Source organism: Myotis davidii, unplaced genomic scaffold (assembly GCF_000327345.1).
Source record: "Myotis davidii unplaced genomic scaffold, ASM32734v1 scaffold168, whole genome shotgun sequence".
Classification (NCBI taxonomy): Eukaryota; Metazoa; Chordata; class Mammalia; order Chiroptera; family Vespertilionidae; genus Myotis; species Myotis davidii.
In genome coordinates this window covers 5,798,211-5,818,290 of record NW_006383016.1, presented here as the reverse complement: position 1 = coordinate 5,818,290, position 20,080 = coordinate 5,798,211, and the positions used below count along the sequence as shown (strand labels likewise).

General features: G+C 42.4%; 1 protein-coding gene across 1 annotated transcript in view; it reads left to right on the top strand.

The window, feature by feature from the left end:
• Positions 1–20,080, top strand: part of DNAH11 (dynein, axonemal, heavy chain 11) — a 198,265-nt gene that overhangs the window by 140,212 nt on the left and 37,973 nt on the right. The window contains exons 61-65 of the mRNA XM_015558132.1: positions 1,476–1,577; positions 3,602–3,740; positions 8,313–8,479; positions 10,456–10,691; positions 12,631–12,753. Of these exons, the coding sequence (XP_015413618.1) occupies positions 1,476–1,577; positions 3,602–3,740; positions 8,313–8,479; positions 10,456–10,691; positions 12,631–12,753 (767 nt within the window). The remainder of the gene's footprint in view (positions 1–1,475; positions 1,578–3,601; positions 3,741–8,312; positions 8,480–10,455; positions 10,692–12,630; positions 12,754–20,080) is intronic.

The window sequence follows — 20,080 nt, the reverse complement described above, 5'->3', positions numbered from 1 at the left end:
GCCTTCTTTAAAATTCAATGCATATGTAAAGAAATATACGGTAACCCGAATTTACCACACTCGCAAAATCGCACACAGCCAACCATACACCCAGTATGGTATCGCGATTCGTGATTTTGCGCTATCATACTGGGTGTATGGTCGGCTGTGTGCGATTTTGCGAGTGTGGTAAAATCGCATAACAGCAAAATCGCATAACAGCCGAGCATACACCCAGCAGCGCTGCTGATGCCTGAACGGTATGTGGAATGAAGTGGGCGGGCATCGGGAGGCCACTATGACACAGGGCAAGCACTATGGGCAGTCTATCTGAAGTGTACCTGGCGTATAAGACGACCCCCCACTTGGAGGCATATTTTTCAGGGCCAAAAAATCGTCTTATACGCCGGCAAATACGGTAGGTTTTTGCCTGAATATGGTCCCATCTAAAGTTTGTGCTTTGGGCAATATAGAGAGAGGATGATCATGTCACGTAGTCATTTATTTATCAACTACCGAGCATCTGCCAACTGTGTCCCTAGCATTTTGCAGAGTGCTGGGTGTAAAAAGGGCCAGTGCACAGCCCTTCACTCTCAAAAACCACCTCACTTTTGTCCTGGAAGGTCGTGTGTTATATTCAAAACTGGGATTACTGAGGAAGTGCCGAGTGGAGTCAGTGACATTCCCAGAATGATTTTCATAAAACCAGGTTATGTCCTGGATACGGAGGAGCCGCCAGAGCAGGGCCCCGTGGAGCTTTCTCTCTCATGAGTGGAAGTCTATAGAGAAGGAGTTTAGGCAGATTGCCACTGACGTGTGGCCTCTCTCCGCAATACAACGCCTGACCCTGTGCGCTCCTTGCCCCTCTGGCGAAAAGATGAGCGTGCCGTTAGGCTGTGCCTGCGCTCCTGTTGTTTTGCTATAAAACTTAATATCCTTTCTCTCTCCCCAACAGGAGAAAAAAATTGATCCGCTAAGTTCTCAACCCATTCAAACACACACACACTTGAGGTTGCCAGGGACTTAGGAAAGAAAGTAAAAGCAGCATGGCTACTATTGTGTGAGGCTGTCTCCTACTTTCTGGGTCCAGAGAACTCCCCATAGTTACCTTCCACTCTAAAGTCAAGGCTTGCTCCCAATTTCAACGACGTTCCTGCATACCGCAATTTCTCGTGATTGGAGGACTTGCTCCTAATTTTATGGCAAGCCAATTTTAGGATATTCGTGGTATTTGACATACACAGCATTAACGCGAGTACTTGTGTCTCTAATGTCCAGAGTAAGTGCGTACGTAGTGGACAAGCAGAGAGAACTTGGAAGACTGTGAGGAGTTTAGCTCTGCCGTGAGGGAGGCCCATTGCTAAGAAATAAGCGAGCAGTCGCTGGTGAATTAGAGATTTTAATTGGAAAGCCTCCAGCAGAGGAAGGATCGAATGATTGCTTGTCGTCTTTGCGTGGTCCTTACCTCATGAGTGAACCCCCACGTGCCATTTCAGGTCTACTGTGACGTGGAGCCCAAACGCCAAGCATTGGCCCAAGCGAACTCAGAATTGGCTGCAGCTACTGAAAAGCTGGACACGCTCAGGAAAAAGCTGGCGGTGAGTAGGAACGGTGACCCTGATGTTCCCAAGAGGGGGTCCCTCCCCGCTTAGGATCCCACCCTCAGATAGGCCCACGTGTGATCCCTGCCACACGAAGCAAGTGCCATCTGTCCGTCTGTCTTCATCTGCATACTCCTTCCGTAGCTGCTCCTTATCGCCGAGTGCCAGACACTGAACCGGGAAAGTGGAAACCTTCATGGTCTGGGAGGAGCGGGGGGAGGAGGGGAGGAGGGGGAGGAGGTTAGCACATGTGATTGAAAGCAGGGACTCCGGAGCCAGACTGCCTGGGTTTATATCCTGGTTCCGCCATTGCTCGTTTCACAAGTTAGGTAGCCTCGCTGAGCCTTGGTTAGCTCACCTGTGCAGTAGGCATTATAGTAGCATCCAGGCCTAGGGTAGGGTTGTAAGGATTAAATGAGAGTTATTCCTATTAAGAATGTAGCACGGTACCTGGCACACAATACAGACGTAGAGAGTATCAGCTGCATAGATTATTAACATTCCTATTTTCACAAAGACGTAACCAATCCTTCTAAGTCCAGTGTTCTAAGTACACATGTGACTTCATACATACAATGCAACAGGAGCACCAAAACCGTGCTGCGCCTGGAGAAAGGAGAGTGAGCTTCGTAATAAAGCTGTGCTTGACCTGGGCTTCGCGAGTCACCAGGATAACTGGGCCGGGAGAGGAATTCTTGGTAAAGAATAGAGAAAAGAGGGAAGAAGCAGTTGGTACATGGGAGGGCTCTTAGTTAATGACATGATCAAACCAGCTTTTCAGCAACCGAATGGAAGCCTGGGGAGAGAGGAGTCTAGAGGAGACAGACAAGTTCAGAGGCGCGGCCGTGAGTCCTGTTAGGGCCTCAGGTAAGCAGAGCAGCTTTTTTGAGCGGGGGGGGGCGGGAAATGCAAAATAGAGATGATCCGTGTGAGGTGCCTGACAAGACAGCAGTCAGAGTGAGGAGGCTCTGTCACCCTGGCAACTTGGGGAGCTCTCAGAGCTTCAGTCTAGTATCTGTGAAGTAATGATCATAACAGCTACCTCTCCAGGTGGGCACTGAGAACCCAGCTTTATCTCTGGGGAGTCATCTTTCCTTGTTGGATACACTCAGGTGGGGATTTTGCAGGGGTGCCCTTTGCTGTGCTAGCTGAAGTCTAGATGTATCATCCAAGCTTCGCCAATTTGACCCTCCATCTCTAAAACTGAGTCATGAGCAAAAGAATAAAAAGAGTGAAAATAGAGGTCATGCCTGGGATGGTGCCCAGGTGAGACTTTCAGGGTCTTCCTGCTCCAGCACTCAGCTCCAGGGTGTCTGCATATGGTTCTCTGGCTTTCCTTCGCTCCTCACAGCGCCCCCCTCCCCCCCACTTTCCTTCCAGTAAATTCCCTTTAGCTAAAATTAGCTGACACTGTTATTTCCCATCTCAGAATCCTGATGTCTCAAAGTGCTGTTTGATGTATCAAAATGCTGTTGTTGCACAGTCCACAGCCATACGTGGTAGACCCCACTCTCTTTATGCAGCAAACCCACGTGTCGGATGTTCTGGGGTCAGACCTGGGGTTTGAGAGAGAAGCCTGGCTCAGAAACACAGATTTGGGATCATGGTGTGAAGATCACACGTATACATTGTCAGTGGTCTGAAAGGACTCCATCATTAACACCCTTCCCCCTCGTCATGGAGAACCAAAGGACGATCCTTATTTAAAAAGAGGATAAGGCTTAGGTACAAGAGAGAGGGGACGGTGCACCCAGGGTGTGTTTGAACCTGCAGGGCACGTCCACACACGCCGTCCGCCGTCGCTGGCTGCCCTCTGCCCAGGGCGGGAGGCAGGCACGAAGGCCGCCTGGCGAGCTGGCGGTCTGTGGTGGCGCTCCTTCCCTAACACGTCCGCGAAAGGGGCAAAGGATGGGCAGAGGTTTGTTTCATGTGCTGCAGGTAATGGGTGGTTTAAGGTGATTATAATATTTCATCATGAATATCTAGAAATGGCTCAGAAGTTCATTTTGGTTCTTATTCAGGATCTGGATCGAAATCTGAGCCGACTCACAGCTTCGTTTGAAAAGGCAATAGCTGAGAAGGTTCGCTGCCAGGAAGAGGTGAACCAGACAAACAAAACCATCGAACTGGCCAACAAACTTGTGAAGGAACTGGAGGCAAGTTCACCTTCCCAGATTCTACCTGAAATATGCAGATCGGCTCTTTGGATCTTGTCTTTATTTGCTGTTGGTAATAACTAAGGAGATGTGGAATCAACCATGGAGGAGAATATCTTATCTTTCATACTGGAGTCTAACTTACCCACAGTAAGAAGTGATGATTCTCTGTATTTTTTAGTAGATAGCCATGAACTCAGTGGTTTTCTGAATATGTTATAAACACAGGCCAGCTGCTAGGTAACGGTGCCATTGAACTGTTCTCTGAGTTATTTAATATACATTTACAATTGAATTCTACCATCAGAACATTACTTCAAATTAAGCCTGTGTCATCTTCTCTGTGGCATCCGTTTAGTGATGACTGATGTGCTAATTCTAAAAGTAGATAGGATGATTGCCCAAGTCGGTGAATACACTAAAAACCCACCCAGTTGTGTCCTTTAAAGGATGAATTTCATGTCTGAATTCAATCTTAATACAACTATTATTTTTATTTAAGGACTACCCAAAAGTACATAACTGCACTATTACAACTGTATTTAGCTGACAGTAACAGAAAAGTTGGTTTATAGTGGCTTAATCAAATGGAAGTTAATTGTTTTACATATCATAGAAAATTCCAGAGGGCAGGCATTGTCAGTGTTGACTCCGGTAATTAGCAACCAATGCCTAATCTCTGTACCCTTTGCTTCTCCACACTTAGCAGGTGGTCGTTCACCCTCATGCATTTTGCATCATGGTCACAGAAGGCTGTTATACCTCAGATTCAGGCAGGAGAGAGAGTAATCTATCAGCTGAATTTGTCTCTCTCTTTTTTTAAAAAAATACATTTTATTGATTTTTTACAGAGAGGAAGTGAGAGGAGTAGAGAGTTAGAAACATCGATTCAGCTGCCTCCTGCACACCCCCTACTGGGGATGTGCCCGAAACCAAGGTACATGCCCTTGACTGGAATCGAACCTGGGACCCTTCAGTCCACAGGCCAAGGCTCTATCCACTGAGCCAAACCGGTTAGGGCGAATTTGTCTCTTTTTTAAATCCTCACCCAAGAATATGTTTTTATTGATTTTAGAGAGAGAGGAAAAGGGAGAGAGAGATAAGGAAACATCGATGTGAGAGCGAAACATCCATTGGTTGCCTCTGGTAAGCACCCTGACTGGGGATCAAACCCAGAACCTTTTGGTGTACAGGATGATGCTCCAACAACTGAGCACCCGGCCAGAGCTGAATTTTTGTCCGAAAAACTGAAGTTTTCCTAGGAATGTGTTTGGCAGACTTCCACTTAAGTTTCTCTAGCCAGAGCTAGATTGACCACAGGTAGCTGCAAAGAAGGCTGGGAAATAGGAAAATGGGGATATGGTGATTGGCTTAGCCAACCGCAGTTCATCACATGGGGCTGGACTCCTCACTACCCTATTCAAAATCAGGGTTCTCTTAGCAAGAAAGAAGGGAGAAATGTGTTAGGGTCAGTTGAATTGGGGGATAGCCTAACTTATAATTATACTGGACTTTTTACTAGTAAAAATCTAATTTAACAACAACAACAACACAACAAATTTAAGTCTATCACCCCTCATAGTTCATTCTGCAAAATCCACTCTCCGTTCCATCTCAAGAAGCCCAAGTCTGTTCTTCCAGTTTTGGGGGCCGAAATCTTTGGCATCCCCTTTGACTTTTTGCTCTTTCTCATGCCTCACACCCAACCCACAGCATACGCATTGTATTGGCTCTACCTTCAGAGTCTATGTAGAACCCCCGCATCCTCATCCCCGTCGCTGCTCCATGCTGGTCCAGGCCGCCAGCATCTCTGCCCTGGAGTACCGCCCTCGCTTCCACCATCATCCCTGAAGTCCTCTCCCTTCACTGCAGCTGAGTGATGTTTTAAAAAGTGAAGTTCATTCCTGTCACTGCTGTCTCACAATTCTCCAGTAACTAATTGTCTAACTCAAAGGGCAGTCCAAAGGCGCTCCTTGGCCTGCAAGGCCGTATATGACCTGGCTCCGGGATACCTCCTGTCCTCACACCGGCCACCTTCCCTCTCGCTCCAACTTCACCGGCCTTTGCCTTTTTCCTCCACGTGGCTTACCTTTGCCCCCTGATGATGACATCACTGGCTCCCCAACTTCCTTCAGGCTCTGCTAAAAGTTCTCCTTATCACAGGGCTTTCTCTGCTCTCTCACCTGCCCCCCTGCGCACACCCCGCTCCATAACTCTTACTCTGCCTTATTTTTTTTTCATAGCATTGATCAGCACATGACCTATACGTTTACCCATGTACACAGATAAGCACCTCAAGAATAGGAACCTCACCTGTTTTCTGCACAGCTTGATCCCGAGCATATAGCACAGTCCCTGGCACATCATAGGCATCAGTAGATATTTGTCAAATGAATGGGTGAGCTTTGGGAGCCTCCTATATTAAAAAAAAATCTGGGGTCTTTTGAAGACTCATTTTTCTTAGGTCATTTGAGAAACTCCACCACTTCTGTTGGAGTTCACCACTTCTCCCATTTAACGTGGTGAGATTTAAGCAGTTGGAAGTGTTCACCACTTGTGAAGTATCTGAAGAAAAAATAAGTGCCATTTAATTAGACTGTTTTCCTGAGGTAGTTACAGATGTCTGAACGTTTTGTGGAGGGTGAAGCAGGCTCCACCCTGCATCTCTAACACACAGTACTGTCTCCAAAGGCCTTAGTTACTCTTGAAGATTTAGATGAGGGGAGGGAAAAGTTTGACCAGTATTAACTAGCAATATGTATGTATATATACATACATATGTATATATTTAAAGGATTAATCGAAGATGCCAGACCTTTTCCTTTGAGGATAAATTCTTTCTGACTAGAGCAGGAGACAGTTAACTTGTGAAAAGCATCAAGACTGATGATTTTGTCTATATAGCATTGACCTGGAAGCTCAGCCATTCAGACTAATAAATCAGGCAATTTATATTTAATCATTAACTAACTCCTGAGCTGAACAGCTGTTCAAAATTAGAAATTGGGTCACCCCAGCCAGAATGACATTACAGGCAATCTATAATGCATTAGAATAAAATTATAGTGATTTTTAACTGTCTAGAAATTTATTAGAGGACATGTTCCAACTCTTAAACCCTTGTTAGCCAGTGTCAGTAATGATTTATGTTGCGTGGGTGGTATAGTGAAATTATTGACGATTTCGGTAGCCAATAAGTCTCTGTTTAGTAAATCTTCAAACTTCAAAGCTGTTTTGGAGAATGAGGTAGGTGCACTTTATTGTTTAACATTTACTAACGAAAGACAACAAAGATGGAGGGATGGCAAATGAGAGGTTCCTCTTCAAAATTAATGGATCTATTGTCAGCAGCTGAGGGAAATGAATGAATTCTATAAAGCGGATAGAGAGCTGAAGTTCCTTAGTGTTTAATTGTTATAGCTAACTTGGGGTGACCTGTATTAAGCAAAGCAGGGAGACTATCTTAACACAGCTTTGAAAAACATTTGCAACTGTTCATTTCATGATCTCAGTGCTATGGGCATTATGATGCCTTGCAGGCAACTGGCATTCCAATCTATTCTGATATGTAGCATTTTTGTTTTCTGTGGTCTATCTATCTCTCTCTTTTTTTTCACACACACACAAAAAAGCTAAATTCTGCAGGGAATCTTCTTTGCTTGTCCTGTCAAATTGCTGATTTTTTTTCTAGGTCCTGTTAATTTGCATGAGCTTAGAATGTATTCGTTTTTAGCATGCACTGAAACAAAGTGAATTAGTGAACTACCCTGTAGTTTAATCAATCTGTAGATATTTACTGCCATTTTATTCAAATCCAATTTAAAGGGCTCCATACACTTAACCTGAAAATCAAATTTTAAATGGCCGTCCAACCAGCTCTAAGGACTTCCACAGCATTCTTTGAGTGTATTGTCTTCAAGGCTAGTGAAGTTCTTTGATTTCCATGTTTTTTCATGTGGTGTAGGTTCTGACACTGATCAGTGATTTTGTTAGAAACTACCAGCACTTATTCTTCAATTAATAGGATTCAGGATAGGTGGTTCTTTAAGCCTTATGCTTTAATTAACTAACATCAGTGGTTGTCATCTTCCGTTTTCTAAAATAAGCCAACAGCCAGTATGTTAAAGAAAAAAGAAAGTTGGCCTGGGGCAGTGTAGGGCCATGGCTGAAAAGCAGGAGGTGTGGAAAGCAGCCACGTTGCCATTAAGCATCCTAACATCACTCAGCCTTGGCCATAGCTCTTGATCCTCCACTCCCAGACGGACAGGAGTGTGACTGTCGTCAGCCTTTCCCGAAGGACCTCAGTCACAGTGAAGGAGTTAGGGCGTCTGAGGAGAAGATGTTACAGATCTCACGTCGTGTTGTAGCAACTCCACGGAAGAGAGTGTGAGAGCCCCTTCAGAATCATGGGTTTCAGACACGTGAACGATTGCACTATTCATCCAACCAGTTCTGCTCTGCTCCTGCTAAGGGCTGGACGTAGGCTTAACTTGTGCCCCACGGCCATTACAGTAAGCATGGGTTGAGTCGATGCTCACCCTGCAGTTACAACTGAGTAATTTTATCTTTCAGTCAGAGAAGATTCGCTGGGGTCAGTCTGTACAGTCCTTTGAAGCTCAAGAGAAGACACTCTGTGGCGATGTTCTCCTGATGGCAGCCTTTGTGTCTTATGTCGGATCCTTCACGAAGCAGTATCGCCAGGAGCTGGTGGACTGCAAGTGGGTTCCCTTTCTTCAGCGAAAGGTAAGCTCAGCTCCTTAAAAAATAAACTTTGGATTATGATGTTATTGTATAAGTATGAAACCTTTTGTTTTCTTACTGATGTGAGTTTTTTGTTAACGTGTTGTTGTGTTTTGTGTTTTTTGTTATTGTTTTTTTGGATGACTACTTTCAGATTAGAAGTATACCATTTTGTACATACGTATAAAAATAGCTCAATTTAAGCCCGGCCAGTGTGGCTCAATGGTTGAGTGTCAACGTATGAACCAGGAGGTCACAGTTCAATTCCCAGTCAGGGCACATGCCCGGGTTGTGGGCTCGATCCCCAGTGTGGGGCACACAGGTGACAGCCGATCAATGATTCTCTCTCATCATTGATGTTTCTCTCTCTCTCTTTCCCCCCTCCCTTCCTCTCTGAAGGCAATAAAAATATTGTTTTTTTAAAAAATAGCTCACCTCTCTCTAAAGTCAATAAAAAACATATTCTTGGGTGAGAATAAAAAAAAATACGGGGTGTTGACAGCTTTTGAGAACTTTATGTGATTCTAATATACAGGCTGGGGTTGAGAGCCACGGCCCTGGGGGAGATGTGGGTTTTGGGTAAGACACACAGGTAGAGAGCAAGGGAATTTGATCCAAATAGGACGAGGCAACTACAGGGCACCTGGGAAAGGTCTTCAGAAAGTGCAACAGTAGGGGCACAAGTTTGGAGCACGGGATAGGGAGAAAACCAAGTGGCACGGTGGTAGCTGAAAAGGACAGGGGCAGTGGGCACACATGACCTTGAAGATCCAAATTACATGTTATCCAAAATTGTTTCCCTCCGAAGAGTGGCCCAGAGGATGGTGGTAGAAGGTGAGAATTTAAAGCCACACATCCTTGGCTAATAGGAAGGTGCTCATTCTAAAAGATACCAATTTATTTGCATCTTTAAGGAAACTGCATCAAGTCAGATACCAAGGCTTAGTGTTCATATCACTAGGAGACAGAGTTTACTTCTTAATTAACATTGTAGTCAGGAACAGTAAGACTATTGTGCTACTTTTCCTATATTGATATCAAATTGCATCCTAGCTTAGTGTGGGGATTTCCCCAGCATTTAGTTTACTGGAGCTCTGTGGCCAACCAATAAATCAAACTCCGACTGCTGCTCTGGCCTCCCCTGCCTACTCCCAGTTGGGTTCTTCCTGTAATCTCTTATGGAGTCATGTTGCCATCAAGCCTGGGGACCAGCTCCTTTTCCATCTTGCCCATTTTGGCGTCTCCAGACAGTGTTTTATGGGCAGGAGGTGCTCAATAAATGTTTGGTGATTGATGACACAACGAATAAATTACTTTCCATGATCTTGTTAAGTTTTGGTAAAATTGGTCCATTTTTATAAAGAATGACCCCTATTCTTTAAAACAGATTTCTCTCTCTCTCTCTCTCTCTCTCTCTCTCTCAAGAGCACAGCTCCCCCACTGCAGCACTTTCCGCAATCACAGTGTAGGCAGAGGAGAGACTGTAATCTAAGTTCCTGGGCCCAGCTGGCAAGCTGATGGACTGAATGCATCCCATGAACTCATCCCAGAAGGAGATGTCATCTCCTTGTGGTGTTTGCCTGTAGTAAAAGATGAAATGTCTGAGCAAGATGTCCCGCCTTAGCATGGCTTACGTGGGGCGATCCCACCATTGGGCAAATACATTTCTGTTATCGACTGTACTTCCTGGTGTCTAAGGTCACGCTCACCTTGTTGGAGTAGCTGTAGATGTATGTAGAGGGCAAAGTCCCTTGAGGTCAGATAGAGGCAGTCATAAAGTAGATATTGACAGAATCCTAAGAGGTAAAATACTGGGTTTATGGGCTCAAATTGTATATCATGGTGAGAGTTTCATGGCTTCTCAGAGTCCACAGAGAATTTTCATGTCTTCTCTTAGTTTGAGTCTCTTTCCTTCTGTCATCCTGAGTTTTTTGCTCTGCCCCACTATTTATGCGTTGCATTTAACTCTGATTGTAAAGGTTTCCATTCCAATAACCGAAGGCCGGGATTTGATTGCCATGTTGACGGACGATGCTACCATTGCCACCTGGAATAACGAAGGCCTACCCAGTGACAGAATGTCAACCGAAAACGCCACAATCCTAACACACTGTGAGCGCTGGCCCCTGCTGATAGATCCCCAGCAACAGGGAATTAAGTGGATCAAGAATAAGTATGGGACGGACCTGAAAGTCACACATTTGGGCCAGAAAGGGTATGTGAAGTCTGAGGGACTGGCTTTCTTTTAGCTGCTGTGAAATGGGTCTGATTTAAGTCCTGGCATTTGTTAGACCTCGCTGCCACTTTGAAAATGTGACCGTCTGGTGGTACTTGTTTCTGCCTGATCCTGTTTCATGTAAAATCTTTCTATTGAAAAGCATTTACGTTAGGCTGCACCCACTTACCTGAAGAGGAAATCAGATGGAAGGCGAGAGCAAACCCTGCATTTGAGAGGAAAAATATGTCAATTTCCTGGAAATGTGATGTATTGTAATCCTTCTTTAGAGCATTTGGCATAACACAGGAATTGTCAACTATACCTACAGGCTTAATGATGTGTACTCTTTGCATGTAGTAGGGTTTTAACATGGCTCTAAGTCCTACTACTGAATATGTGAAGATAATTTGATTTCTTTAGTCAAGTATTATATGTCATTTATGAAAATTGAATCTACTCTGAGATTTTCCGTTATTGGGCCTGCTAATACTATCTGATAAGTGGAAAGCTCTCTTGTAGATAGCTGGTGTTCAGTTAATGTTGAATAATTTTGGACTTACTGATATTTTATTTGAGTCCTCCGTCATTGAAATGAAATAAGGAATATCTGCAACTGTGCAGATAAATGTCTTCCCTGCTCATCTGAATATTTGGAGAAAATGAATTTCAAAGGGGAGAGACTCGCCAAAACTGGTTTGGCTCAGTGGATAGAGCGTCGGCCTACGGACTGAAGGGTCCCGGGTTCAATTCCGGTTAGGGGCATGTACCTGGGTTGCGGGCGCATCCCCAGTGGGAGATGTGCAGGAGGCAGCTGATCGATGTTTCTCTCTCACTGATGTTTCTAGCTCTCTATCTCTCTTCCTTCCTCTCTGTAAAAAATCAATAAAATATATTTTTTAAAAAAGGGGGGGGGAGACTGTTTTTGAAGAATGGGAATGAAATAAAATGATAGTTCACCATTTTACATGACTGAACCTAAAGATTTAAAAAATGAACATTTGATAAAACCACAGGACATTTGATAGAATTTGAATTTTTTTAATTAAAAAAGGTCCTATCACATACATTTAAACTTATGATGTCTGGATAGTTTTATTTAATTCAACCATGATTATCATCAAAAGGAACTAATTTATGTGTGGGCTTATTAATTCAAACTATTGAATTTCACTTGAAAAATATAACTGAAATTTATCTCAAAACTGAAAGGTTCGGAATGGGCCAGGGTCACACACCTAGGACATGAGGCCATAAGGTACCAAAAGAGATTTTTATTTCAGGCACCTAGGTGCAGGTGGGCTGAGTCCGACAAAGGCATCAGCGGAGACTGAGGGGGGAGAGAGGTTTTTATTCATCCTGCTGGCTGCAAGCCGTTCTGCTACTGTAAGGGCCCGGCCCATCCTTGGCTCCTCCCGATGCCAGGTGGCTAGTGCTTACCTCGGCTATGTGGTGTCCAAGGCTGCAAGCTTTCTGCAAGACACCTGCTAAGCACAATAAGTTTTCTCCGCCCCGTTTTATTCTCTTCTACCCTTTCAAAAACCTAATCTTGAATTTCCATGTCATCTAGTTAAGGAAGAATACTACTTTATGAAATAGCTTTCTCTAATCCAGCCGTGGGCAAACTACGGCCCGCGGGCCAGATCCGACCCATTTGAAATGAATAAAACTAAAAAAAAAAAGACCGTACCCTTTTATGTAATGATGTTTACTTTGAATTTATATTAGTTCACACAAACACTCTATCCATGCTTTTGTTCCGGCTCTCCGGTCCAGTTTAAGAACCCATTGTGGCCCTCGAGTCAAAAAGTTTGCCCACCCCTGCAGTCTAATCTGTCCCATTTAAAATGGGACAAAAATATAACTCAATAGAAATAATTTTGAAGGTTTTCCCTGTGCTTACTCACATTTTGTTGTCTCCATCCTGACGGATTTGAAGGTTTTTGAATGCCATTGAAACGGCCCTGGCCTTCGGAGATGTCATCCTAATTGAAAACCTCGAGGAAACGGTAGATCCAGTCCTTGACCCACTGCTGGGCAGGAACACGATTAGAAAAGGAAAGTAAGTATTGCTGAGTTTTTAACATGTATTTTGTGTTACATATGAGTTTGATCCATCAGCTTCTGTGTCTTAGCCTCATAACCAGGCATAATCTATTGGATTCTTCTTGGTGATGTCCCTGACTTTTCGGGGAACCTACATTCCAAGACCAAAGCCACCTCAGTATGATCCAGACTTTCAGACTGTGTGTCTGCTGGATCGGATTCTTGCTGCCCAGTTCCTGACTTACAGACAAGAACTGCATTGCCACAGGTCTGCGAATAGTTGCTCCTTTATGGATGTATACCAATGTTCCTCTTACTTCAGTACTTTGCAAAACTACCTTTTTTGCCTGAACTGCAAATCCCTTATATCCTTATTTACTAAATATTTTCTTTAAACCAATTTAAAATCCACTAATTATTTTTTTTTATCCTTAGCCTCATTGCAAGTAATAGCATCCACAAAATTATGGGTTTATGGTGCTACTTCTATTTTTTTCTAATATACTTAAAATATAACCATTAAAAGAAAGAACTCATTAATGGATACCTAAAATCATCCCCAACATTTCACAGAGATGGACTACCAAAAAGTGGGAATAGCCCTAGCCAGTTTGGCTCAGTGGATGGAGCATCGGCCTACACACTGAAGGGTCCTGGGTACGATTCCCATCGGTTGCAGGCTCCTGCCCAGCCCGGGCCCTGGTCAGGGCGCGACATGCTGGAGGCCACCAATTGATGTGTTTCTCTCACATCGCAATTTCTCTCTGTCTTTCCCTTTCTCTCCCACTCTCTCTAAAAATCAATGGAAAAATATCCTTGGGTGAGGATTAAAAAAATACATTCAAAAAGTGGGAATACCCCCATGTGACATTCTAAATGCTGCCATTCCCCGCTGGGCCACCTCACTCTCTAGGACATTCTCCCGGGACAGTGACACCATTTCCAAGGACTCACCAGGTCGTTTTCTGTAAGTGTGTGGAAGGTCAGAGGTCGCAGTCAGGTCTCCAAGGCCCACATGGCCTCAGGGGCTGTCAGGAGGTCATAGCATCCCAAAGCTGTTTGTGCCTCTTCACTCAAGAACCAACATCCACTAGACTTTTCTCACTGCATTCCTCCCTCCCTCCCCCCACTTCTTTACAGAAGAGTAATTTCAGAACTTCCCCAACCCCTTTCTTCTTTGACACCCACTCTCTCAAAGGTATCTGTCTCCTTTTTCATCACTAGATTATTTCTATCAATTTTAAGTTGAAATAGGCCTGCTTAAAGGTGACTAACTTCTATTTTTTAAATAGACTCTAACCAATGAGTATAGAATATATTATACATCTCACCCAGTAAATCCGTTTACAGTGACTGACAACTTATAATTGTTTAATAAACCAGAATTTACCCAGACTTACATTTAGAACAGTCTAATAAGCCACTTAACAAACTGCAACTGTAACATAAATATAATTGCAGCTGTGTCTGATGTGTTAAAAATATAGTGTAATATCTTGAATGTCACTAAAGTGAAATCCTTGTTATTAAGGTTCTGACTCTGATATGAAGACCTAACATTTTTTGTCAGTTAGATACATATTCTCTAGCTTTAACTTGGACTTCCAGTAACACAATTTAGGTATAAGAAAGTCGGTGACAATCTCAATCTCTCTCTCTCTCTCTCTCTCTCTCTCTCTCTCTCTCTGAATATCTTTTAGGCTTTAAAGAGCTGATCATGTCATTCCAGCATTTTTTAAAAGGTTAAAAGAATTTAAAATGATATGAAAGAATATTAAAAACTCTGATTATTGTATGCAGTTATTACCTTAACAGTCCTAGCTCCTGAACTCAATGTGAGGAAACAAGCGCTTGTATGAGGGTAAATTTCAGATCTGTAGCTTCAGTTTTTTCCACTTCCCTCTCCCATGCAGATGTTTTCAGAGTATCTTTATCCAGAGAACCTGAGTGCTAATCATGCGTACATATTCCACCAGCCACTGAATAAACCTCTCTGAGCACGGCTGTATGCCAGCCGCTGTATAAACCGTGATGAGGTATAGATCCTGCCATGGAAGAAGCTACATTTCCCCAGGGAAAGACAGACCTGTACACAACAAAAGGAACACAGAGCCATTGGTGAGATGATCGCATGGCAGGGAGTTGTCGGTTCTATAGTGGAGACTTGGAAAGGCCACGTTGTTTCCCAAAGTGTTCACAGGTTCCTGTGCCCATGTGTAGTGCACAGGAGTGCGGAGTCTCTCAGGGAACTGAGGTAGGGACTTCACCCTTCTGCTGTTTTTTATAATACAAAAAGAAATCGTATTTAATACCTATTAAATACTAGCCACCTTTTCCCAGGAGGAACTATTCCTACATCCTATTTTTCCCTCTTTTATTTTTGAATGGAAAAAGAAAAATTACACTCAAAAATTTTAGACTAATTTTTTCATAAAAGCTTTAAAAGTACTTTGGAATAAAGTTTGATATTTAAGTGATTGTTTTCTTATCTGAAAAGAAATATGCTTAAACACAACAAATGCTCTCTTGGTCCCTCATGTAAATCTTTAAAAAGAGACTCCCTCGCTGGTGTTTCTCAGTGGTTAGAACGTCAGCCTGTGCACCTGAGAGTCACTGGTTCAATTCCCAGTCAAGGGTAAGTACCTGGGTCGCAGCTCTGATCCCTGGCTCCAGTAGGTCCAGGCATGTGTGAGAGGAACCGATCATGTGTCTCTCTCAGATCCATGTTCTCCTCCCTCATTCCCTTTCATGTTCTATAAAAATCAGTGGGAAAAATATCCTCAAGTGAAAATTAACAACGAGAGAGAGAGAGAGAGAGAGAGAGAGAGAGAGAGACTGAGACTTTATAAAATATTCACACATATGCAAGCTAGAAGGGGGTATTAGATTGGTAGAAATAGGAATTCTTACTTTTTTAAAGCAACAGATAAAAGCTGGGAGAAAACAATGAAAAATAAAATTAACAGGAAAATGTTGAATTGCTTTGTTTGATAATAGAGATAGAAGCCCACTTGCAATGTTAAAAAAAGGAACAGAAAAAAATTGGATTTACCTGGATCACATCCCATACGAATCTACATGTTTGTAAATTGTCTAATAGGTGTTCCTGTTGTGATCTCCAACGGTGAACACTTTTCTTGATTTTTTTCTGTTTCCCTTTGCATTGTAAAGACAAAACAGTAGTGGAAACAAGAAAAAGAGGGAGAGACAAACCCTGGGGGTTGAAAGCTGGTGTGTGACCCAGAGTATCTTTATTGCATCATATTCCGCAAATGCAGGTGGAGTAACACTAATACTCCTGAGAGCAGGCACCTCAGAAAGTTCCCGGCTATTAATAGTGTTTTTATTTATCTTAGTTCTGTTTGTTTGGAAGGTGATTTTGAAAAAAACTAATGTTAGTTTATTCTTCCTAATAATGAATGTCGGAGAAGATGCTGTGATAGATATAGCATAGTCCAGAAGTTGAAGTTCATTAATAATTGGAATGTTGTGGAGTATGAAGTAATGAATACTAATTACTCCTTTCATGTCTGACAGCTCCCTGTGGACCAATACATCAGCCCCGACTTTAATTTGGTTCTAGTAATGGTTTCATCAATAGCACATTAAACCTGTGTTTGGGAAGATATACAGTTGAACCTGACCCACATAGTAGATGCCGCTGTCATAATGGCCACAGGCTGACAACAGCTGGGTAATTACAAATAATTAAATCCACCAAACTCCAGACAATCCTAATTTTAAGTAAAATATATCTTACAGTAGCAATCGACAGAAAACGTATCTGGGAAGATTTATCAACATGTACTTTTTTCCAAAGCAAATTTACTGGCTTCCCTATTAGAGAAGTTGCTGATGTGTGAAGCATCTTCATAAAATTATATCTCTGTAATCTTTCAGGTCTCCCAAACATTATTGAAAGAATTTATAAACTTTAATTTTAGCTGGAGTCACCTTACTGCAACATGCATTTTGATTGGAAAATGTATATATGTTTCTGAGCATATAAATGTTTTTAAAGGCATTTTGTACTTTATTCTATATTTATTTTTACGTAATTATTTTTTAGTAACAGTGTTTAAGAAGTATTCCCTAGGAAGAAACTTAAAACTAACTAAAAGAAATATTAACTGTGTGACATAAATTTTCTATTTTTATAGAAGTAATATCATGAAAGGGAGAATAGTATTTTATAGATATTTACTTTGTAATAACTAGGTTTCCTGAAAGTTGTGCTGAAACTAATACAAGGAAGTGTCTTAGTTTGAAGGATTTCAGTTGATTAAATATTATGTTGCTGCTTTTGGAGTTGATGCCATACAATTGTGTTATAGTAGATAGAGGCCCAGTGCATGAAATTCATGCACAGGTCAAGTCCCTAGAGACTGCCAGCTGCTGGCCGGGGCCTCCCTTCATACCCGCCTTGGCCTTGCACTGTCCACTCACCTGTTTCACGCCGTCCATTCACCTGTTCCACCATCCTGCCTCAGTCCTGTTCTCGTAGGGGCTGGCAGTACCTCCACTGCTGCCTGCTGCCAGCACCACATCGCTGATGCCTAGCGTGTTCTGTGCCACCCCCTGGTGGTCAGCGCACATCTAACTTCCAATCAGTCGAACTCCCACTCGCGGGGACAATTTGTATGTTAGCCTTTTATTATATAGGATTATAGGTCTGTTTGAATGAGGTCTTCGGTGGGAGTTAAGACAGAATCATGTTAAATTCTGTCCCACACTGTAATAGAATGTCTCTCTTGAGCTGGAAGCTTATGGTTTCTAGTAAACTCTGTCGTGGTACAGTTCTCTCATGTCCTTGTGGCTAAGAATCTTTTTATTTTCAAGTTAAATTCATGCCTTCACAGAAGAGAATTCAGCATTCTAGGCTCTCCCAATTTCTAAATTCGAAATAAAGTTTAATTGCAGAAAAGACCAACAACCTTTCTGTTCCTAAGTTCAATCAAGATTTTTTTTTACTCAGGGTCTATGGATAGTGCATTCACACACTCACAGTTTTCTTGCTAATATTGTTTGTTTTTATCTGAAATTCAAAACCAAATAAGGCCACAGATTCAGAACCTTAGATTCTTTCCTTCAAAAACAATTTTTTTAAAGGGCAAACAACTATAAATGGAACCAGAATTTATTTTTCATGGTACATTATAATATTTAAATATGGATATAGTGAAATATTATAATACATATGTTTTATACATCTCAAAAAGGAAATCACCTGATTTTCTCTTTTGGCTTCTTTTTCTTTCCCTGTTCAGTGGTACCTAGACTCTTGCACCATTAATCTTTTTTTTTTTTTTTAATTCTAATTGAAGTTCGCGTCTATCTTAGAAGGATGTATTGGTTATGTTAAGTGTATGAAGAAGCAAGACAATGAACTCATGTCTATTCAGGACTTTTCTTTCCATCTTTTCCTTGGAAGTCTCGCCAGCTGTGCGGCTTTCAGCAGAAACCAGGTTGGACCAAGTGGAACAGCCCCTCCTGCCCAGGTTGCTAAGTAACACCTCTGCCCAGGTTGCTAAGTAACACCTCCCTTGCCTGATCCTTTTGGCTGCTCTCAGCCGGAGCTGTTGGAGCTCTCAAGTCTCATCTAGAAGCTTTTAATTTTAAACAGCAGGGCATGCAGGAAGGCTTTTAGGTGTCTGTTGAAAAGTTGTTTTTCCTTCTCCTAAGTGTTTCTTTCTTTCCAACTAGTGGGACTATTATTATTTACTTATCTTAAGACCCAGCTGCTATCTCTTTACTCTGACAGAACAGCTCTGATGAGGCCTGGAGAATGGAATTCCTCATATTCGAAGAACTTGTTAGCTGTCTGAATTGTCCATCTTAGGGACACTCTCTTAGGAAATTTCTCTCCAAACAGACTGCCTTGGGAGAAAGGTTTTGCAAGTCTCCTTTTAAAAAGCTTCCTAGTGCAGCCACAGGTACAAGTCCTTATTCTAATGGAAGATGATGCTTTTCCAAGTTTTGTGTTAGATGGCGATGAAAAATGATGGTGTTCGCTCAGGTTCTGGTCACTAAAGACATTTATTTAAGTTTTTATGATCCAAGTCTGATGGCATTTTCAAAGTAGCTACCCTAAATCTTGAGAACAGTTCTAACAGAAGTAAGAGACACTTCCTTAGTTTCCAGATGATAATGTCAATTTTAGACAGTCATCTTGGTTATACTGGGACAATACTTCCTCTCTTTCTACTCAGAGATTCTGGCTTTCAGGTAAGTCTGAAAACTGGGAGAAATGTATCCCGGGTTTATCAGAAAAATGCTGTGAACATTCACCAATAAGTCACTTGCACATGTTTTTCATGTCGTTTGCATATCATTCCTTCTCAACGATAGTGACCTTTCGTGACCTGAAGAAATTAGGAATCTTTTCATCCCATGACACCTTTTGGCTGGTTTTTGAATAAATTTTTGAAAGAACGTTGAATTTCCCAATATAGCTGATTTTTATGCAAACCTGACATGGAAAACTGAATTTACAGTTAACCTGTGGGTGATTGTCTTTATGACACAATAATTCATTCAGCTAGGGAGTGAGCATTTTGGCATACTTAAAATACCGCATTTTCTTTTCCTGAAAGCCAGGAGATAGGAAACTTTTATGTAAGTTGTGATTTATTTTTATAACTTTATAAATTAAGTAATTCATTTTATGAAAGTATCTACCAGAAATCATAGCTCTTGGATTGGGGCTGGGCACCTTGATAATCAATGCTATTCTGCTTCATAAACAAGGACAGAATTCTTACCCAAAGATCAGCAGGGCCTGTGTCTTTAAATTCTTTTGTCTATTGGCCATTGATTGTTATGAGTTGATCATATTCTCTTGGTACCCTCTTGTGACTGATGGTCAGACAGGTCAACAGAGGTTAGGGTTACAAGCTGTCACCATCCAATAGAGCAAATGAACCTGCAGTCTGATGCAGTGAAATGAACTTGATACTAGGAGTCCAGACCCAGGCTCCAATCCCCACCCTGCCCTTAAGCTATCTGACCTTGGAGAAGTCAAACTCATTGGGTTCATAAAAGGGAATCAGCTGAATGATCACTAGGGGATCTCCTTGCCTTAAAATGACAACTCTGGTAGGTGAAACAATGTTTTTTGACTCACCCTGCATCCTATCCAATTAAGCCATGGTGTTTGTACTGGGAAAACACATTTTATTTCAAGATTGTGTTCGTATAATTAGTCTCTCACCTCTAAGCCAGCAATTCTCAGCCAATGAGAAGCAGGGCAGGAGGAGCTCTCTCTCTTGGAGGAATGTATGGACACCCTCTGAGAGCAACTCCCCTGCAGATTCAGATATCCCTTCACGTGCGCCCCCCCGCCC